Source organism: Cervus canadensis, chromosome 17 (assembly GCF_019320065.1).
Source record: "Cervus canadensis isolate Bull #8, Minnesota chromosome 17, ASM1932006v1, whole genome shotgun sequence".
Taxonomy (NCBI): domain Eukaryota; kingdom Metazoa; phylum Chordata; class Mammalia; order Artiodactyla; family Cervidae; genus Cervus; species Cervus canadensis.
Genome location: NC_057402.1, coordinates 27,236,590 through 27,259,591, shown reverse-complemented (window position 1 = coordinate 27,259,591; position 23,002 = coordinate 27,236,590). Strand labels below are relative to the sequence as shown.

General features: G+C 39.0%; 2 protein-coding genes across 7 annotated transcripts in view; one reads left to right on the top strand and one right to left on the bottom strand.

The window, feature by feature from the left end:
- Positions 1-911: 911 nt before the first annotated feature.
- Positions 912-14,535, top strand: COCH (cochlin). 3 transcript variants are annotated; one of them, XM_043489822.1, is made up of 12 exons: positions 912-1,035; positions 1,979-2,039; positions 2,128-2,175; positions 4,275-4,431; positions 5,523-5,656; positions 6,138-6,200; positions 6,904-6,948; positions 7,047-7,194; positions 9,838-9,941; positions 10,657-10,883; positions 11,061-11,577; positions 14,027-14,535. In XM_043489822.1, exons 1-12 carry the CDS (start codon positions 1,018-1,020, stop codon positions 14,200-14,202), a joined length of 1,698 nt encoding a protein of 565 aa, XP_043345757.1. In that variant the 5' UTR covers positions 912-1,017; the 3' UTR covers positions 14,203-14,535. The 3 variants fall into 3 exon arrangements, with proteins under 3 accessions (XP_043345757.1, XP_043345758.1, XP_043345759.1); XM_043489823.1 differs by lacking the exon at positions 912-1,035 and adding an exon at positions 1,532-1,621; XM_043489824.1 differs by lacking the exon at positions 912-1,035 and adding an exon at positions 1,628-1,813.
- Positions 14,536-17,298: 2,763 nt separating this feature from the next.
- The window catches only part of STRN3 (striatin 3), a 100,494-nt gene continuing 94,790 nt past the window's right edge, over positions 17,299-23,002 (bottom strand). For all 4 annotated transcript variants that reach the window (XM_043489814.1, XM_043489815.1, XM_043489816.1 and 1 more), the window contains 2 exons: positions 19,033-19,119; positions 17,299-18,950 (listed from right to left, as the gene is read on the bottom strand). In XM_043489814.1, coding sequence (XP_043345749.1) covers positions 18,781-18,950; positions 19,033-19,119 — 257 coding nt within the window. In that variant the 3' untranslated portion in view covers positions 17,299-18,780. The remainder of the gene's footprint in view (positions 18,951-19,032; positions 19,120-23,002) is intronic.

Here is a 23,002-nt window from a genome sequence, read left to right as displayed (position 1 = left end):
ATCGGTGGCAGTGGCTAGACAGCTGGGTTTCTAAGAAAAGGGTAGCTCTTTCTACCATGAGAGGGATTACATCTTTAAGGCAGCCTCTTCTAAAGGCATTTAGATAGTAAAGGGGAATGAAAAGAACCCTCCCTCACCCTCGTCTGGTCCGATACTGACTCATTTCAGATGGAAAGGACAGCTGTAAAACCAGGACAGCACTTGGCTTCCAGGTGGTGGTGATATGTTTGTTTCCGAGGTGTAGGAATACTATTCAGCAATAAAAAGGAAGGGAATAGGTGTACATGAAGGAAACTCAAAAACATTATGCTTAGTAAAAGAAGTCACATATTGTATCATTCCATTTATATGAAACACCAGTAAAAGACAAATCTTTAGAGACAGGGAGTAGCTTGGTGTTGCCTAGGGCTGAGGGTGGGAGAGACGATCGGTGGCCAACGGCGTGAAGGGGCCCTTTTGGGGATGGACGTAAACTTATTAAAAATGATGGGAGTTACTGAAAAGGGATGGATTTTATGGTACAAAAATGACTGGTTATACTTTAGGCCTAAATAAAGTTCTGTTCTTTGGACAAACAAACAAAAAAACTTTTAAAAAGACGAAAACGTGCCACCTCTGCTGGATCTGGGAGTCGGTTCCTCAGGGGTCATGCAAGTCACCTGTCTGTCACTTACACGCCCCATGAATTCTACTTTCTCCCGTTTCCTCACGTAAAAAGTCAGCAGGGTGAGAGAAATAGAGGGTGTTAAGTACGTTCCCAAATCTTAAATTTATGCAACCACAGCAGACACCAGGACTGGGAATTTGAAAGGCAGTCAAACACAAAGGCTTCCTAATCTGGAAAAGAAGAAAAAGCACATGTGATGCAGAGTCCGGGCTCCACGGGACAGTAGACGGAGCCGCCCGAGAAAAACCGACTGCGGCAGAAGCCAAGTCGGGAAGCCAACTCGGGAGGCTGGATCCCTAAGATCCGAAAGATAGCCAGTCCGTGGATGGGGTTTCTCCCGAATACGGGGCATGCGTGATCACACCCAGGTTGGCCTGCCTTTAGAAGTACACCGTGGGAACAAAGTAGGAAGTTTGCCGCCGCGGGAGCACGAAGTCGGGAAGTTTGTTTCCGAGGCCGCGTGTGTACCTGGTAGCTCTCCTGGGGCCCAAGGCCTCAGCGTTCGCGGCGCCGCCGCTCCCGCCGCGGGGACCACTCCTCCCCAGGCCCAAGAGACAGGCCGGCTCCCTCGAGCCCTGGAGGGGTCTCCACACGTCGCGCAACCTCCCTGCCGGAGCGCGGTCCCGCCGCCGTCTCACACGCGTCCCGAAGGCCCTGACGCCTGCTCCCCCGAGGTCCCCGGGCCTCCCCCTCCCCCGGGGATGGACGCGGCGTCCAGGTGGCCGAGCCCCGCGCCGCGGGGGTGGCGCCGTGGCGCTGCTTCACCCCGGGGCGGGGCAGGGAGGAGGCGGGGGTGCGGGCGGAGCTGGACGGCCGCCACCCGGGCCCCGGGGCCCCGCTCGCACCCGCTCCCCGCGCGCCCCCCGCACAATGCTCATGCGCGCGGCGCAGCCTTTATAGCCGCGCGGGAGCCGCGCTTTCCGCACTCGGCGCAGCCGGGCGGATCCGACTCAGGTGCCGAGCCCCCGGCGTCCGGCGTGGGCTTGAGGGTCCCTGCAGCCAGCCAGTTCTCTCTCCCCTCTGTCGCTCCCAGTGTGTCTGTCTGTCTGTCTTCATAGCGCACGCTCCTCCTGGTCCGGGCTTGCACCTTGATTCTGGGTTTGGCTCGGTTTGCAGCCCGAGCGTCGCCTCCAGCTAGAGAAGGGGGTACGAGCCCCGAGGCAGCGGCCTCTCTGGGCTCCCCCTCTCCTTGGCGGTCCCTCGGTTTCCGAGGAGTGCGGGGGCGGGGGAGAGGGGGAATCCCGCACGCGCGGGCGGGCGCGGTGGGGGTGGGGACGCAGGGGTCTCGGTTGCATTCTCCGTCTCTCCCAGGTCCGAGTAGCCCCTCGACCACCAACCATGTGGGCATCCTGGATCCCGGTCCTCTGCCTCGGTGGGTACGCGCCCCTCCCCGCCCCCTTGCCCTAGCACCGAGCGCGGTGGAAGCTGGAGTCAGCCCTCGCGCTGTCCTCTCTCCGCAGGTGTCTGCCTGCTGCTGCCGCCGGAGCCCGTAGGCAGCGAGGGAGCCGGTGAGTTGCGGGTCCCGGCTCGCGGAGCAGGGCTTCGTCCGGGTGGTGGGAGGGGCTGCGAGCGGGCTCATGGAATCGCGCTCAGATGGAGCCGCCGGGCCAAGGCCAGGTACCCGAGCATCAGGGCGCAAGGGCTGGCGCTGCTGCCTGGCTCACCCCATTCATACCTACAGCCTGACTACTCCAGCTTCCCCGTTTGTCCCTCGCGAAGGAGCTCCTGGGGTCCGATGGGGACAGTCTTCCCAAGGTGCGGAGAAGCCTCCCACATTCCCCTTCCCCCCAGCAAGCCGAGCAGACTGTCAAGGCTAGGGGTATTCGTTGAGCACCACCGAGGGACACATTAGTCCCGGGTGTTCCGCGGCGTTTGGGATCAGGGAGAAGCCTTCAGACTGTCAGAGGGAACAGAGAGAGAGAGAGAGGTTTCAGGCTTGAGAGACACTTAGGTCGTTGTCCCATCTCGTCTGACCCTCTTTCTGTGTTTCCAGGAATGACCCCCTATAATAGCATCTATGGGCTCATTTAACATTCGAGAGAATCTAAAAATAGTTTGTTCCCCATCTAGAAGTCCGAGTAAGGATGTGTGATTAGGTGTATTTTATAAAATGTAAAAAGCAGACGGTCTTTTCAAAATCTATCCTTTATTTTCCTTGAAAGGAGAAATGAAGGTAAGTATTGCAGAGGACTGTATTCAGCGCCCCCTGACACAGACACACACTAAAGTCAGAGCTGGCAGCTAAAGGCAGAGCCTCTCTGGTGCGTTGGAAACTGGGAGGTAGGATTGAGGCAGTTTGGTAACAGGTTTGAAGCACATAGTATGAGGCTGCTGGTTTGGGTAAGGATTTTAACTTGACCGGCAATCTAGAGTGTTTCAGAGCATTCATAGTCAGCATTGTACTTTTCGTGAAGTCCTGCCTTCCCTTCCATGGAGGTATATAGTCCAGGGTACAGCTTGGCACAGAGAGCTCTTAGAAGAGGCTCCTTGTTAGAGGTAGGATACTCAGCTGGGCATATGACCAGATAGCATTACTATCTTGGGGAAAAAAAACTTTTTTTTTTTAAATTATTAACATCTGTTTCAAAAAGGCTTGGATAACCACAATTTCCAGTGTTTGGAAAATGGTATTTAATAACAATATTTAATAATTCAATTTAATAAATTTAATATTCACAGCAAATTGATGAATTAATATGTTTGTCTTGTTACATGTTGCCAAGGGCTTGTCCCTAACAAATTTTGTAGTAATAACTGGGATTATTCATCAAGTTGATCATGTAAAAACCTCAGTATTATCGCAGGCAGATTCTTTACTATCTGAGCCACCAGGGAAGCCCTCAGTATTAACAGTGCCTTCTAAAACTGCATTTGCTGCCTGATATATCTCCCTGCACGGATCTGGAGCAGAAATAAGCTGGTTCAATTCAGATAAAAATGCTCTGTTCTGAAGGGGACTAACTTCTCTGTTTCCTGCCTTGCAGGAGAGGTAGAATTTTCCTTGAGCTGTGTGACCTTGGGCAAATTAACCTCATGGCTTTATTTATTTCAGCTAAAATGAATGGTTGAGCCAAATGGTGTTCTTTAAAGTGAAGCATCTTTTGACTGATTTGCTTAAATTAAAATATAATTTTAATGCACAGCACTTGACGAAAACTGATATAAATGGCCCTCCGATGTAAAGGATGACTTCAATTTGTGTGTGTCATGAAAATGTTCCTCAGAGGTTCAACCCATATTTAATAGCTTCACCTCAGGCAACTATGTACACAATTATAATCAGAGTTGAGATTCCTGTATTTTTAGAATGAATTAATAAATGGCCAATGACTAACATTATTTTCTAGTTCTCATATATTTCCAAACTAATAAGAACTGAGAAAATTCTCCCATTAGACTTTATAGGGTCTGAGGACTAGATTAATTGGAAAACTTATTTTTGGCTTGCTAAAATCTGGAATGGTGTGAAACCGTACCTAAGTCAATATTCTTAACAAAAAGTGTAGAAATTAGGAAAGTAAAATTTTAATCTCACATCCTAGTTCCCCCACCACTACTCACCTAAAAGTCCCAAGAATGGTTATTACATTCTCTCCTTTCTCTTCAGTTCCCATCGCTATCACATGCTTTACCAGAGGCCTGGACATCAGGAAAGAAAAAGCAGATGTCCTCTGCCCAGGCGGCTGCCCTCTGGAGGAGTTTTCCGTGTTTGGGCACATAGTGTATGCGTCTGTATCAAGCATATGTGGTGCCGCTGTCCACAGGTAAGCCCGGATACACCAAGGGGAGAGAAAGACAAGTGTGATTATTTCCTTTCCCTCGTTAGCCATCTGGACACCCCCTCCCACCTGTTCTTTCTTTTGGTACCAATCTTGGCCATGGAAGATGGATACATTTTTGAGATTTTCCTGGATCTCCTTGCATCACCAACTACCTAAGGGAAGCTTTCTGAGTAAAGGCGAATTGCATTATTATTTGAGAGCTTGCTTCTTGAGATTCTAAAACGCTCTTAGGGCTTCCCTGGTGGCTCAGATGGTAAAGAATCTGCCTCCAATGCAGGAGATCTGGGTTCGATCCTTGGGTTGGGAAGATCCCCATGGAGGAGGAAATGGCAACCCACTCCAGTATTCTTGCCTGGAGAATCCCATGGACAAAGGAGCCGGGGGGCTACAGTTCCACTGTGACTCATGGAGTCACAAAGAGTCACACACCACTGAGCGGCTAAGCACAGGAAAGATTCCTAACCATGTACTCTATTACTGAGTTTTTACTATACGGCAGTCATTATTTTAACTTCCAAGACAACAGTACAGCTGTGCAAGGTAGATACAATTTTACCCCATTTTACAGATGAGGAAACTGGATTCAGACAGTTGTCAAGTATCTCGCCCAAGGTTACCATTGTTAGCAAGTGCCAGAGCTGGGACTGAAAGCCCAGGTCTGCCTCCAGAGCCCATATTCATCACCACTCTGCTATCCTGCAAAAGAATGGCCAGGATGACACTTCTTTTCAATGAAGTCCAAGGACAGGTAGTTAAGTATTTTGGAAAACTAAGAAAATCATTTGACGCTCTTAAAACTCTGATCCTCTGAGCTATATGTAGGGAACAGGATACTCCAAGTGTGTCCTTATTAACACTAAAGAAGTTTAATAGCACAAAACCATTTCCTTGGGCAAATTCTGTACCTCTGCAAGTTTTTAAAAAGGTTGCCAGTTTTTAAAAAGTTTGATGGCTTCCCTGCTGAACTGTTTTCTTGATTAGTCAGAGCAATAGATGCAACATAGCAGTATAAAGTCAGTCAAATGCCCCTGCAAAAGTTTGGATAGAACTCAGCTGCTCTTCTTGTGTTGCAGGGGGGTAATTGGCAACTCAGGAGGACCTGTGAGAATCTATAGCCTGCCAGGTCGAGAAAACTATTCCTCAGTAGTTGCCAATGGCATCCAGTCTCAGACGCTTTCCAGATGGTCTGCTTCTTTCACAGTGACAAGTAGGTACAATTAAATTGTTTTTACATTTGCATAAATATTTCTCCCTAACCCCTGCTTTTCTCAGCTCAAAGTCCTTGACTCTGATGGAAAAACTTGTGACCAAGCCTGGAGAAGTCAACTATAGGTTAAAGTCAGGGGATAGGAAGGGTCAGGGACACACTCAAACCAAACTTGGGTGAATGGAGGGAAAAATCATCTTGCTGCCAGAAGATGGCAATAGAAACTTGAATCGCCTGCAGTCAGAATGTCCCGACACTGAACAAATAACCCTAAAAAAAGAATGAGTGAATTCATTTTATGATGACCTCTTAAAAATATGACACAGTAGATTCATTTTGGTTCTTTGAAACTACATGCAGCAACTACTCCTGTAATTGCCACTCTATTACATTTATCGTCCTATAGAACTCTAAATTATTTGTTATTCTTTGATGGTAAAGAAGGAACAGGGAAAACATAGTCTTCTTTTTATTTTAACAGAAGGCAAAAGTGGTACCCAGGAAGCCACAGGACAGGCAGTGTCCACAGCACATCCAGCAACAGGTATGAAATACAGAACCTGTCTCCTAGCTGCCTGGCACAGCATTGGGAAGTTACAAATAAGTGTTACTGACAGAAGCTCTCCTTCTTTTTAAAATACTGATATTAAATAAATACAAAAAAAAATAATAAAATAAATAAATACAAAGCAAGTATCTTTACTGGTATATTAAGTAGGGAAACTTTCAGTATTATATTTCAAATTCCTTATCCTTTATTTTCATTGGTAAACTCTGGTACCACATGTTCTCTTTGAAGTCCTACTGTTTCTCCCTGATTTGATAAACTATACCTGGAAACTGGTCTAAGTATCTTGAACTTCTCGTTCCATTTGTCATATAAAAAATAAATGAGTGCCTGTCTGTCTTAAAAATAGCCAGGGATCATCCTTTCAAAGACTGTGGCAATTTAAAGTCAAAGAAACTAAGCACATTAGAATCTAACTCTGAGTTTCCAATCCTGCCTCAGTTGTGGATTTGGGATATCAAAGTCATGGATCGGGGGCACATTAAATATGTAGGTCTGCTACAGTCCTAACTTCTTTTTGGAGGCATTACTTCCTTAGTCCAGAAAATCATGAGGAAATTGATTTTTTTAAAAAAGTTTTTTCAAGAATGCCACTCCTTATCATGAGCTTTGTCCATGTGGGTTTCCTTCTGTGGAACTGTCTTCCTGTTGATAATGCCAAGTGCTTCTTTTGTTTTAGGTAAACGACTAAAGAAAACACCGGAGAAGAAAACTGGCAATAAGGGTAAGAGTCTGGATATCCATTTGGGAATGTAACATTTTTTCTCTCTCCTTTCTTCCTCTTGAAACTGCTAACGGAACCATTTGTTTGGGTGTTCACAGACTGTAAAGCAGACATTGCGTTTCTGATCGATGGAAGTTTTAATATCGGGCAACGCCGATTTAATCTACAGAAGAATTTTGTTGGGAAAGTGGCTCTAATGTTGGGAATTGGAACCGAAGGACCACACGTGGGCCTTGTTCAAGCCAGGTATCACCCTTGAGAAAATGGAAGGAGACTTGAATGGTGTCTTGAATGACAACAAATGATCCTTTTAGCGGGTACATTCATTTCAGTTTGGTATAAACATACTGAGTTGCAGACAGTCTGGATTCTCAAACTAAAGTCAGAATCTAAGACTGCCTGAGCAGACTGGTAGATGCTTCCTCTTTTGGAATAAAAGGATTTTGAGAATTACATGCTACCATTTGAGGACCAGAAGGCAGACTAAAGTCTTATTGCTCACATAGATTATCTCTGCACATCTACTTCGCTCAATTCCTAATTTCTCTTCACTGAAGGAGGAAGCTGTGATGTTTATTTCTCTTCCCTATCCTGTTGTTACTCTTTTTAGCTCTTTCCATATTCCCTTGATTGGCAATCTGAAGCTTAATCTTTTATTTTATAATAATATATACTGATGTCTTTTAGGATTATAACATGCTTATTAGAGAAAGCTTGAACAACATATAAAACACACAATAAACAAATTTCCTAAATATACCTCTGAGAGATAATCAATATAAAATGTTGTATTTCCTTTCAGTATTTTAAGAAAATATTTGATTATACTTATGTGCATTTCTTTTTCAAAAGCTCAGATTATAAAGATATCTTAAAACCTTTTTTTATCCTTCACTATTTTGAACATTTCGTATCACAAATATTCTTTGAAAAATGAGTATGTTCCTTAGCATAATTTATGTAACCATTCTATTGTTTTTTCACAATTGTCCTGTGCTGAACATCCTGCGTCATCTTTGTGCCACCTCTGATGAGTTCATTGGGCTAGATTCCCAGAAGTGAGATTGGGTCAAAGGGTTGTGACATTTTTAAGGCTTCTGATATAAACAGTTATATTGTTTTCTAAAGAGTTGATTCAGTTTAAACTACTCTCAGCAGTGTGTAAGGGTGTCACTAGTAGTATTACAAATATTTATATTTCATTTGTTCTTATGTTATTTTTTACAATTGGTTCTTAATTTAGATAGAATTTTAACTTTTGGTGTTTTTTTGGCCACACTGTGTGGTATGTGGGATCTTAGTTCCTCAACCAGTGACTGAACCTACAGCCCCTGAAGTGGAAGCTGAGAGTCTGAATTGCTGGATCGCCAGGGGAGTCCTCTAGATAGAATTCTTTTGGTGTGAGAATCTTTACATTTGTTGTTTCTTATACATAATTTAACCACTGTCCCCCCAAAAAACTGAGCTTTTTATTCCATTTGTGATGTCAATTTATAACTTTAGACAAATTTTCTTTGATCTGTATGTTAATTCTAACATCTTTTCTACAATGCTTTGATTATGGTAGCTTTAGTGTACATTTTAACATGTCATAGGGCAAATTCCCCTCAATGTTTTTCTTCTAATATTTTTTCTTTGCTATTTTTCCCCAATGGTTTTTCAAGATGAAAGTCTACACTATTTTGTAGACTCATACAAAGACTAGCTTCTCTATAAACTTCCTGCTTTATAATTTTTCTATTTTACAAAGAACATTAAATAGATAAACTATGTCAAGTTTATGTTTAATTAGAATAAAAAAATGTCTCATTAAGGATGCACAAATAAGACTAAACCACATAATTTGGATAGTTGCAAAATGACCATAAAAATGAAAAAGTTATTCATGACATCTGATTTTGTGACCCAACATTATATACCAGGTATGCAGAAATCATGCCACCAGAAATGCAATGAGTGCAATACTTGTCCTTCAGAAATCTTGACTTAATGGCAGTTGATAATGCTAAGATCTTAAAATATTGCACTGATGAAATGTTGACTTATCTAAAAACTAAACACAATAAATTATGCTGTTTTTTACTCAACATGGGTTCTAATGAACAGAGTGGTTATAAAAGCTGAAATTTATTCTATGTAAATAGTAAAATTTACTATTAAATCTAAAAAATCTCAAATCTATTTAAATATATGTAATTCTAAGATTGGCAAATGTCAGTATCCTCTAAGAAAAATTCAGTATTATAATACTTTATAATTTGTTTGCTTGTAAGTTCCCTCACTTTAAAAATGTTGGCCTTGGTGTCACTGAAATTGCCTTGTCTGATCAGAGAACCGGGTTAATAGACCCAGACTGTTCAGAGCTTCCAAGGTCCCTCCCTGAAGCAGGCCAGGCCTCACACCCACCTGTGATTCAACCATCTGGTGCCCAACTCTAAAGATTTTCACTGCGCTCAGTGCCCTGAGCCACTTGGTCCAGGTGCTTCATGTAGTTTAGGAGTCGGGCAAACCTGAATTTTAAATGTGGTGGTTGGTTTGTTTGTTTTTTTTTTCTAGGTAAGTTACCTAAATGTTTTGGGCCTCCATTTTTTCATTTATTAGTTGGGATAATAATTTCTACCTTATGGAGTTATGAAGTGAGATTAGACTTGTAGCAGGTATTTAACATATTACTCAGAATCCAATAAACCCTCAAGGTAGCAATTGTTTTTGTTACATTTCTGAAAGAACCCTAAAACTTCAAGATGCCATACCTTAGTTGCCTGTATGCTATGGAATTAAGAAACTTAGGCATTGTCCAATTTACAGGCTTTTTAAGAGGTACATAATGTTCCTTGTTTATCTTTCCAATTCTCTCTGAATAACTTTTTCTTTTTTTTTTTAACCTAGTGAACATCCTAAAATAGAATTTTACTTGAAAAACTTTACATCAGCCAAAGATGTTTTGTTTGCCATAAAGGAAGTGGGTTTCAGAGGGGGTAATTCCAATACAGGTAAGTAGACTTTGGTAGCTGGGGAGTGACACAGAGGAGGTTATGAATGATCAGACACACAAGACAGTGTTATGCTATTTTATATAAGCAGATGTGAAACTCTTCCCCCTGGAATTGATCTTGGTTAGGTCTGCACTTGATCATCTATTTAATTTTTAATGGAAAACATACCAAAGGGTTTACTGATATTGCTTATTAGAAAAACAAAAACATGACATTGTGAGTTTCAATCCTCATATTAGATAGGGCAGATGTCACATTAGAGAAGTACCTGTTTAGAATGTTTAAAAGAAATGAAGATCAACAGACTCATCTAATGAATGCAGATGTGACAGAAACAATAAGAACAGAACTCTGGACCTTCTGAGGGGAGACTTCCTGTTCTGAGTCTGTAGTGGTACTAATCAGCCACTCAGGGGCTAGATGGAGAGAACAGGTACAGAAGTGGGAGTCAGTTCTGTGTTTCTGACTGGTGATTGATGTAAAGAAAGGAAATGTGAGGCTTCTGGGAGGTGATGGGGGATGTAGTGTGGGTTGTGAAGACAAAAAAATAGGCCTGATGGATAATTAAAGTTTCCCATCCAATGCATCTGTTAAAGAATTGAGCTCTTTGTAAGTTAAATTCTTAAACTTCAAAGCATGAAGTTGGTACAGGGACAGAGAAATGTCATTTGAGCAGTGGTGCTGTTCCAGTTTGCTTCTTTTTCAAACCTAGGAAAAGCCTTGAAGCATACCGCCCAGAAATTCTTCACTGCAGACACTGGAGTGAGAAAAGGGATTCCCAAAGTGGTGGTGGTATTTATTGATGGCTGGCCTTCTGATGACATCGAGGAAGCAGGCATTGTGGCCAGAGAGTTTGGCGTCAATGTATTTATAGTTTCTGTGGCTAAGCCTATCCCCGAGGAACTGGGAATGGTTCAGGATGTTGCATTTGTTGACAAGGTAAAGAGTTGAGAGATGTCTTTTGTTATAGTAGTGACTCAGTTTTGGACCTCAAGGGGTAGTGCTGACTGGCCCATATCTGGATTAACTTTGAACATTCAAGATTTAACATTTTCATAATTTTAAAGAAACAAATTGTAATTCCTTTGGATATCTTTTTTGGGTCTCTCCCATTAGGCTGTCTGTCGGAATAACGGCTTCTTCTCTTACCACATGCCCAATTGGTTTGGCACCACAAAATACGTGAAGCCTCTGGTACAGAAGCTCTGCACGCACGAGCAGATGATGTGCAGCAAGACCTGTTATAACTCAGTGAACATTGCCTTTCTGATTGATGGCTCCAGTAGTGTTGGAGAAAGTAATTTCCGCCTCATGCTTGAATTTGTTTCCAACATAGCTAAGACTTTTGAAATCTCAGACATTGGTGCTAAGATAGCTGCAGTACAGTTCACCTATGATCAGCGCACAGAGTTCAGTTTCACTGACTACAGCACCAAAGAGAATGTCCTAGCTGTCATCAGAAACATCCGCTACATGAGTGGTGGGACAGCTACTGGGGATGCCATTTCCTTTACTGTTAGAAATGTGTTTGGTCCCATGAGAGACAGCCCCCACAAGAACTTCCTGGTAATAGTCACAGATGGGCAGTCCTACGATGATGTTCGAGGGCCTGCTGCTGCTGCACATGATGCAGGTAAGGTCCATGTCCTTTGTATGGGAAGGGAACTGGGAGGGTTTCAGTCAAATTTAGGGGTAAATATAAGCTTAAATCTTGTTTGAACATCTACAGGATGGCAGTCATTGGTCTATGAGTTTTCCCCAGTATTAACTGATTTCATTGTCAGAGCAGCCCTACTAAATCTTATAGATAAGGAAACACACTCAAACCTCACCTAGTAAGTGATGAGGCCAATATTAAAACCCAGGCAGAGTATTAAAACCCCAAGGGATTGGGTGGTTAAGGCTCTGTGCTTCCACAAGCAGCACAGTTCTGATCCCTGGTTGGGGAGTTAAGATCCCACATGTTGTGTGATGTGACCCAAAAAAATTAAAGGAAAAAAATAAAAGATTTTGTAATCCTCTAAAAAACAAAACAAAAAACCCAGGCAATTACAGTTTTATCATAGCTTACTACGAATCTATTTGCTCATTTATCCTTTTACTTTTCAATCTGGCATGGATTTTCTAAGATCACCAATAAAGATTAATCCTAGTCTAGATTTCGTTTTTAGTCTTCCTCCCCCACCCCCCACTTTGAGATAATGAAATTCTATTATAAAAGGATATAAAAAGTTTCTTTTTCTTACCCTAACCTTAACATTACTGTTGGCAAAGACCACTAGTTCATGAAAACATTAAGCATGTGTGCTGCTGAGATCAAACAGGCCAACAAAAAGCTGAGATTCCCTTTCCTGGGATTAAAAACTGAGTGATTGGGAGTCCATAAATATTTAAAATACAAAACCACTAACTTTGGAGGAGGAAATGAAGAGTCTTACATTTTCCTACACTCCTCTGTGCTTCCTTTTCTCCACTTAATTCCTAATATTTCCTACTTCCCTGGTGGCTCAGCTGGTAAAGAATCCGCCTGCAATGCCGGAGACAAGAGTTGGACACAACTGACCAACTTTCACTTCACTTTATACATTTATTAGCACCTCTGCTAACGCATTTGTGTACTTTTATAGGTATTGATGGAATAGTTTATTAAGTAGGACAGATAATGGATACATGAAATTTTATATATACATTGGCTTAATGTATTCCTCAACTAACTTATGGTGAAGATGTTTGCTATCATACTCCTTAAAAGTATAACTTACTCAGTTTATGCTAACAGGATTGGATTTAGGCTAAATAAAGTGAACTAAATAAATTCAAATATATCCTCCCTATATGATTAATTGAACTTAAGAAGTTGGGCTACACTATTTTCATGAAAGTTGTTATAAATCAGAATTATTTCAAGTAGCTTTTACATCATCTAAACCTGCTTTATTTATATCTTAAGTATTCACAACTCTGAGTACTTTATATAGTGAGGAGGAGGCTGAAGCTTTGGATAGGAGGGGAGTAGCTATTTTAGAAACTCAAAACTTTATGGGGATTTCACTCAGTAGATATAGATGGTAGTCTCCATTTCATAGATCTTTCTTTCTGGATGTTTTCATGTTAATACTTTGGCCATGTTACATGGCATGCAGGTTCCCCAACCAGCAACTGAACCTTCACCTCTTATAGTGGACGTGTGGTTTTTTTGTTTTTTTTGGGGGGGACATGTGGTCTTTAACCACTGAACTGCCAGGGAAGTCCCTGGCTCCTTTTATCAGAAAACTTTTGCTTTGAGATTAAAGACTTTTTTTTTTTTAACTATTGGCCAGTTTGCTAATGTAACACATACAGAATGAAATGGGAGAAAGTTTTCAACAGACTAGTCATCATTCCCCAGAAAAGAGCTTTAGAAGACTTACCTTATTTGTATGCCACACCTTCTGTGTCCTTCTTTCTTGCTGTATTATACTGGCCATGACTCCAGAATGATGATTAACTGAAGTGATGACACCAGGCAGTCCTTTCTCATGCCAAACTCAAGAGGGGACGTTTTCACCATTTCACTAAATGTCTGTTCTTGTTTTTAGGTTACCAGGTAAAGAAAGCTTCCTTCTCTTTCTAGCTGTGTACTGTCATGAATGGATGTTGAACTTTGTTATCAAATTACTTTTTCCTTTCAGTGATCATGTATTTGTTAAGATGGTAAATTACATTGATGGCAAAACTTCTGGTTCTGACTAAATTGGTTAGCCAGTCTCATTACAATGACTGTTAAAAACCTACCCAAAAACTTGATACAGGGGATTTACTTGTTCAGGCATTTTAAGGCAGTTTCGTGTGCAACTGTGTACTTATGTGTGAAAAATATATACATGTAATTTTATGCTTCCCTTGGTTAGGAAGATCCCCTGGAGAAGGGAATGGCAACCCACTCCAGGATTCTTGCCTGGAGAATCCCCATGGACAGAGAGGAGCCTGGTGGCCTACAGTACATGGGGTCGCAAAGAGTCGGACACGACTGAGCAACTCATGTTGTAATTTTATGCAACTGTAACTTGTTCTTAATTCACTTAAAAATACTTCCATTGTAGGTATCACCATCTTCTCTGTTGGTGTGGCTTGGGCACCTCTGGATGACCTGAAAGATATGGCCTCTAAACCAAAGGAGTCGCATGCTTTCTTCACAAGAGAGTTCACAGGATTAGAACCAATTGTTTCTGATGTGATCAGAGGCATCTGTAGAGATTTCTTAGAATCCCAGCAATAATCGTGACATTTTGACAACTGAAAGAAAAAGTGCAAGGGGATATAATGTATAAGTTGTATTCTAGTAATACTGAAATACTACATAGCATACTAAAATCAGAGAAAACTATTAAAGATGGCAAAAATGTAAGCAAATAAGCATTCATTTAAAGATACCTTCTAATTACATTTTAGGCTTGATTGTTCAGAACGCTTCATAATCACAATCCTTAGAAACTCAGGAAAGAGACAGTGTAGATTATTAAGAGTTCTATTTTAACATGCATATTAAATGTATAAATATGCAAATTCTATATAGCTCAATAAAAGAACTTGATATTTAGACCGAACGCAACATTCCTTCTCTAATTATTACATATATAAGGAAAATGAAAGACAAACAGAAAAAAGCTCAACTTAGTTAAAATATATTTTGACCCAAGTAGATGTCTTAGTCAATCAACAATATAGATGTTATATCCTTTAGGATGTAATATCCTAAAGTTGTAATTACAGATGAAATGGAAGCGATTTAGGTTATCAAGCCTCTTTTGTATTTTCACAACTTATAGCAAATATCACACTGAACAAGATAGCAGCATTTGCCTGGTATTTTTCTATTTATATCCTTAATTTTATTGTGTATTGATGTATTTGGCTTGTACTCTAAAAGTTATCAATGTATTGAAAAAAAATTAGGTTGGTAAAGTTTTACTTACCACTTAGAAGCATTTAGCTTTAAAGAAAAGCACATCTTCCAAACAGCTGAACTGCAGGAAAAACTATTTAAGCAATAAAACAGCTAGTGACTTAAGGTGTCTGACTTACTAGTCTGTGTGTCTCTCCCTAGGGCATGGTAAAATTTCTTTAACTACTTCATGTGGAAAGACCAACTGAGTTTCTTCTTAAAATCATGCAATAAGACCTTATTTTTTTTCAATTACTTATTGAATGCCATTTGTTCTAGGTATTATTCATAGCCAGTACCAGGTTAAACACTAGGAAATACTTTTGAGTACATGGTTCAACAAAGTTGTTTTGTAATTAACAGTATTTTTACTGTTGTGAAGTTGGTTCCTAAGAACAGTGATCCAAACTCCCTTAATGTAACTATCATTACCCCACCAAGAACTCTCCCCAGATAGAAGTGCTGTCATATTCTATCCCATCTTCTCTAAAGACCGTGTTTTCTACTCACACATACACTGATCCTATCTGAAATGGTTTACAACCACCCAAACCAGTTAACCTGGAAAAGATGTTAACTGGTTGGAATATTACTCCAATACATCTTTTGAATTTAACAATTTTAGTTTGTGTAAAACGAATGAAAGGACTATGTATCAGAGGCAGAAGTGAAATTGTCTTTGACACTACATAAAAATTTGACAAAAGGGAGAATGCAAAGTCAATGACTCCCCTGACCACCACCCCCTGCCCCTTATTATAAAGCCACAAATATGACCAATTCATGTAACAAGAACTTTCATTTAGCAACAGAAAAACAGGTTTAACATTTTTTTTTTCCACAATAGACAACTTTTAGCTGAGAAGACCAATCCTTAAAAAATTTAAACAAATGTCCAGGCTCTAGTCATTAGCTCTTTTAAAAATTTTACCAGGAACAAAAGTTTTGAGGTAAACAGGGAAGCTTATATTTTGACTTGAAGAGCAACAAGAGAGCATAAATGAACACTTTAAATTACTGTCAACTTTTTAGAAGTAAACATAGTCACGATAAAGGGTTAACAACTAAAAGAGGATTTTTAAAACCATATAATTAAACTTTCCAGGTATGCCTAATATCAATTATGCTAGCTCATTTATAACCTTTAATGTATTAAATGAGACCTTGGTATTCAGTGGATAACTTAGAAAATATGAAAAAAGTACATGAATAATATGAAAATATTAAATACTGAAAAAGTTAACACGTGAAAGTCTGTATATAAAAATATTCTCAAACTTTACATATAAGTCACCATTTAATAGTCAAATGAATCTACATAATTTCCCATAAGTCACAAACGAAAGCACACAAAATGAAAATATTCTTTTTGCATCCTTTTAGTCTCTTCCAAATGTTTAATATTGTAGAGAAAATACAACCAAAGTAGATAAGAGAAAAACATATACTGTTTTTATGCATTTCAGTTTTAATACATTCCAAAAACGGTGAATGTTTATGCATTGCCATAATGATAATCACATTTCAGTTAAAACAGTAATCATTGCCTTGGAACAGCTGCCAGAAACAATACTAAGCTTTGGAAAGCTTGCTCTTCAATTATTTTAAAAACAAAGGGGTGGGGGGGAGAGGAAGACAAAAATGCACCTCTAAGTTGGATCTTCAACTGAGAAAACCAAAACCCCAGTATTTTAAGGAAAACTTCTGAAAAGTTTTAGTGTTTCACCAGCCATGACTAAAATTGCCACTTGAATTTTTATGGTAGGTGGCAAAATATCTCAAAGTATATATAATGTATTATTATTTTTTGCAGTAGGCATTCAAATAGAATAAGATGCCTACTATTAGGCATATTAAAATAGAATTTGCCAAATTTTTCTAATGTTTCCAAAGTTTTCTAACGTTACCTTCTAATTCCATTTCCAATTCCCTTCAAAAAAGGATATTACTTGTTGAAGGAAAAGTTTAAAGATACTAATACTTAACATCACTTATGAGGATAAGTTTTAATTAATGAATAATACAGTTTATTCTCTGCTGAACTCTTCTGTGGGAAATATGTTTGGCTAGATAGGAAAAACAACACTATTAACTGAAATTCAGACTTAATAAAGTAGTAGGATATCTTAAGGATGATATAAAACTGCATCTCTGCAACTTTTTTGGGGGGGGGTTATTTTTAATTATCTAAACTTCAATAGAAGATTTTCTCTTTAAATCCCCAAATGGGGTGAAATACTTTTAAAAAACATTCTTAATAGTATTAACTGTTATAATCTTGTTGAAGATTATCAATAAACAGTATAAAATTTAAAAGAGCATAAAAATGAAGGACTCACTGAGAAATCATCTCCATTACCTAGTTTAACGATGGAGAGTAAAGTATTGCACTTTATTATTTAACACAAAATAATGTAGCCAACAGTAACATACAGGTACACAATTTAATATTTATTATATGCATTTTATATACATTATTTTTCAACAGCGGTACGTTCGCTATGTGGTACAATCTTAAAAATTTGCTGATTCATAGTTTGTAAAACAAAAACCTTACAAAACTCATCAAAACTCGCAAACTGATCAGAAAAGTTTTTTGGAAGACTAGAAAAAATACTTTATTGTCTTAATCATGCATTACACAAACAAAATCTTTAGTTACACCATAAAATTAAGCACATCTGAAAAAATAAAACAGGGATAACTAGTCCAAACACAGCAGATTTCTGTATCCTGATTCAACTATTTTTGTATCCTATTTGTATTTCAAATTTTACTCCAAATACTTTAAAACAAGATAGTTTTGTCTGGAATCATGGTAAACCAAGATATGTATCTAGGGGGAGTCACCTTGGTATGTAACTTAAACTATAAAATATTCCATTTTTAGTCTATTTTAGACTATCAGAGAGTTCCAAAATAGATATACAGGTTCCTTTAGCACATTAATAAAAGGATATAAAGACCAACAAAAAGTGAAATAAATAATAGGCTATTAGCAAGATGGATAATCCTTGATAAATAAACTTGTAAATACAGTAAGATGTACAAAATATCACATAGTGATAGGATGCCAAGATTAGTTTTTTTATTTTTTATTTTTTAAGAGTTCATTTGGAGTACTAAACCCCACCGTTTCATTTTAATACACTTAATAGTCCTTGGTTTAAGAAGACAGTTACGTGATGATGATGGTGATTTAGCATCTTTATGGAAAGACTTAGCTGAGCTGTATTATGCAAAAGAAGGAAAGAGTGTGGTTACACGGCAGCGGGTCAGTGAGATCTCTGTGTTTCAGGGTTGTATAATGCAGAAAAACTTCGATACAATCTTGAGCACTGTTGTGACAGGCTAAATATATAAAAAGACTTATAAAAACTAGAATTTTATCCAAACATTTTGTGCAACTAATGCTAAAATATCTTAAGTTAAATTTTCTTTTTTTATTTTTTTTTTAAAGCAAAATAAGTTTAAAAGGGAATCTGTGGCATTCAACCGATAAACAGAAGATCACTAAGAGATGAAAAAAGCTACTCTTGGAGCTCACTTCCCCCCAACAAGAGCACCACATTCCTAACCCTAAGGCAGCACACAGAGTCCAAAACAAAAGTCTTTTTGTCAGATCAGACTCCACATTGGCTTAGAGATACCTAAAAGACAGACATACGCTCAGTTCATATCCAGTACAGGCCACAAATAATGGAGTCCTTTTTTTGTCCCATGAAATACAGTAATTACAATTAAATTAATGAGCCTGACGTTAAGATGTGATTTCCACCAATTTATGCCTGCCCAAATAGCCTTCACCAGGCAGATCATATGTAGTGTCATATCATTAACTTTTCTGATGGCAGTGATGCAGACCCTTTGTGTCCAAGCAAATCTGCTGTTATGATGAGAGTTTTTGTTGATTCACACAAATACTTTGGCAAGGGCATCAGCCCCTGCACTAGCAATATATGCTTTTGATGGATGGAAAGCAACGTCATAAATTGATTCATCTAGTTTCTTCCTATGTGCTGTTATTTCCTGCACACATGTCTTGCTGTCCAAATTCCACAATCTAATAGAACAGTCATGGCCTGTAAAAGAATAAATAAAAAATGTTACTGGGTAATAATTCTATGATAAAATTTGCGGGCAGGACAGGAAGTTCAGACTTACTTCCAGACATCAAATAGATTCCATTAGGATCTACTGCTAGACTTGTAACAGCATCCAAATGAGCTACCATAGAATGGATCATTTTACCTAAATAAAACATAACAGAGAAGATTAAGTTTTCAAATAGTTACTAACTTGGGCAATCAGAAACCATAATACAACAGCAACATAAAACAATCTCAGCAACAATAAACAACATATAATTTACCATTTTAAACATTTGAGAGGGGACAATTCGGTGGCTTTTAGAACTTTCATCATGATGTACAATCATCACCATTATCTAGTTCAGAACATTTTCATCTCTGCGAAAGGAAACCCTGTACCCATTAAGCAGTCACTCCCCATTCCTCCCTTCCAAGTCCCCGGTAAGCACCAATCTCTTTTCTCTATGGACTGGCCTATTCTGAATGCTTCATACAAATGAAATCATACAATAACATGTGGCTTTTTGGGTCTGCCTTCTGTCATTTAGTTCCTCCACTACAATAATATTCTAAAGAGAATTTTAATTCTAATGCAGAACTTTTCCAATTACTTCAAAAAACATCTGTGTAACATGAAACTGATGGTATTTGATAGTGGAAAACAATGACTATAAAGCTGCATTAAAAGCTTAAGGTCATAAAAAGGGGAATTAAGAGTGAAAACAGAATCTTTCTCATTAAGAGATGCTTTATTAAGAGATTGTTTTATACACAGAGTTAACGTTAAATCACCAGAGAATACATTCCTATCTAAACATTCTGATACCATCATTTATCTTTTGAAATGTCAATTATCTTATATATAAGAAACAAGAAAGGGGAGAAGGGTGGGAGTACATCAGAGAAATTACTCCGGATTTCCCTAGATAGTAACAAAAGCACTATTCTAGAAAATGTCATTTAACTTCACTGAATTCTTGGCAAGCAAACAGATTCAATACTGAGTTGAAATTTAAAAACAAGTTGTGAATATAAATTGTGTTGCATACTTTGGGACAAGGGCATCAGCCTCTGCACTGGCAATATACACTTCTCATGGTTGAAAGGCGATTTAAGTTGATTCACTCAAGAAACAATAAGATGGCAAATACTGATATCTTTAAAAAATTTCCTCCCTTTTGGAGAATGGATACATGTATACATATGGCTGAGTCCCTTTGCTGAAACTATCCCACCTAAAACTATCACAACACTGTTAACTGGCTATTCTCCAATATAAAATCACAAGTTAAAAAAATTTCCTCTCCTTTCATTCAGCAATGAGTCTTTATTACTCAAATGCCTGGGCTTCTCCTAATGAGAGATGGAAGTCTTTCTCCAGAATTCTATTTACAGTCATTTGATATGCTGCTTGTCCCCTGAAACGTTCCACACTGAGACATGAAACAGACCTACTTTTGTTATCTGCTATGGGGCTTCGGTCACTGACCCGAACACAAACCCACAACATAATCAAATGTGCAAAAAGTTACTCTGAAGAACATAAAAAGCCTGCGACTTTCTGGCAATACTAAATGCTTATCAATTAAAGACAAAATTAGTCTCTCGTCATTTAGGCCACATCTGTCTGTTTTTCATCAATATTAACAGAGTAACTGTAACAGTTTCTCTCTACTATCCTGAGAAACAGAAAAATCATTCAACATACTATTGTGCTAAGTTGCTTCGGCTGTGTCCAACTCTTTGCGACCCTATGGACAGCAGCCCACCAGGCTCCTCTGTCCATGAGATTCTCCAGGCAAGAATACTGGAGTGGGTTGCCATTTCCTACTCCAGGGAATCTTCCTGACCCAGGGAGCGAACCCGTGTCACTTTCGTCTCCTGCATTGTCAGGCGGGTTCTTTACCCCTAGTGCCACCTGGGAGACATCACAACATGCTATTAGTCCAACATAATTCATCTACTGGTTCTAGACTCTTATTCGTTTCAATATTAAAAAAAAAAAAAGAAAAAAAGAAAAAATTCAGAGTATGAAGAGTTGGCCTCCAGCCCAACGATCTCAAAACATTAGGGGATAACTATGAAGTATCATTAGCTTCCCTTAAAACATTAATTCTGTGATGGTGGCTCTTAACTCACAGATCTAGTTCTGACTTCTCTTGTGAGAATGACTGTACATCTACTATGTGTATCATGTCTTAAACCAAAGAATTCTTTCATCCCTAACTATGACATATTAGAGTCAACCCTTGTCTACATAGTCATGAAGTCACTTCAAAATTTAAGTGACCCTTCAGATTGGACCAATTATAAGGAGGTGCAATTCTGAATCAAGTTGGATGCTGGGTTTCCACTAGTGACCACAGAAGTCAAAGTTCCTGGCCCTTCCTTCATCAGCATATACACGCAGCTTCTCACATTGAACCAAATCCACCTCTGCTCCACGGCACTGCTACCATCTCTCTTCCCCCACCAAGATTCTTTCTTCCTGTAACCCAGGAAAAAGAGGACACATGCAGGCTCTGATTCTCTCTTCCCCAGCACCTTAAGCCCTTTGACTTGTGCAATCTATAAAATGAAGAAACAGACTGATACCAATGTCTCACTTACAGAAAGCAATATACCACTTGTCTGTAAGATTGAAGAGGACAGGATACTTTGTTTTATTCACCAAAGATCAAGAAATGTGCTGAGGATATGGCAGTTTTGCTGAATGAATGAGGCCATAACCAATTCAGGACCCTCTTCCTCCAACTCCCCCCGCACTCCTCCCAGGTTCACCCATTAGCTAAGTCTTGGTCTCTTGGTTACAGTATATGCAATTCAAATTTGTGTCTCTACTGAAATTTCAAAAACCACGAGCCCTGAAGATCTCTCTGAAACAAATACTATAAATGGAAACTTCTAAATCCTCTGTAGTCAAGGATCTACCATACAGTGTGACTTGAGTATCTTTCTAAACCAGTATTGCAGATCCCTGGTCAAATATTCAAGTGGTTTTCATAGTGCATAGTGTAAACAAAAATCCATTATTCTTAGCTTGGCTCTGAAAAATCTGGCTCAGTAGTTTCTGCCTTCCTTCTCCAAACTTACTTACCTCTTTGGCTTTACCTCTAAGAAACTTCTGTTTCCAGCCCAAATTCCCACTTCTGTGCTTCTACTCAAAATATACCCTTATCTGGAATTTCCTACTAACTTCTTCACTTAAAAACAAACAAAAACCTTACCATCCTTGCAAGGAAAAACTCAAACCTTAACTTTACGAAGACTCCTTCATCTTACTGCATTATGCATGAACATGTGTATGTATGAGTGTGTGTGCGTACACTCACACTATTTTCCCCAGGCAACAATAAGACCTCGGAAAGCAGAAATAACTTATACGTGATAGTAGCCAGTGCAGTGCAAAACACTAAATGTACTTTTATTGTTAAAATCTAAATACTGACTCCATTCATACAATCAATTTCTACAATGTTTCAGATAAGAAACCTAATAAATTACTAATCATTTGATAGAACACTATCCTATTAAAAATTTAGCTAACCACCAACACCAGTTATAGGGATATTTGAGTGTATTGTATTTAAATGAATTGCCAGTTTTCAAGACAAATTTCGTTAAAAAGAACACACATGAACTCAATTTACAGTTTAGCTCAAGTGTTGTATATATGTGTATCTCTGTGTATGAGAGAGAAAATGAGAGTGAAATTTTCCATTGTTTAGAGTCTAGCGCTTCACATTATCTTCACATTAAAGATAAGGTACTAGCTAGTTAACACACAGAATTAATTGGTAGAATCTGTAAACAATCTAAGTCTACAGGCACCTTATTTCTGATTTCTGCCAGACAAAAAGCTCTAAAGAACCACTTTTTCCTTTTATTATAACTACTAAAATTCCTGAACCTTTCCTTACAAATATAAACTTTCAACAATTAATACAAAGAATCTTTTTAGAAACAGAGTAAAGAAAATTATCTCTCTGCTCTTGCAGCAAGGGAAGATCTTTAAGCTTCATAAAAATGTTTAAAGAATTGAT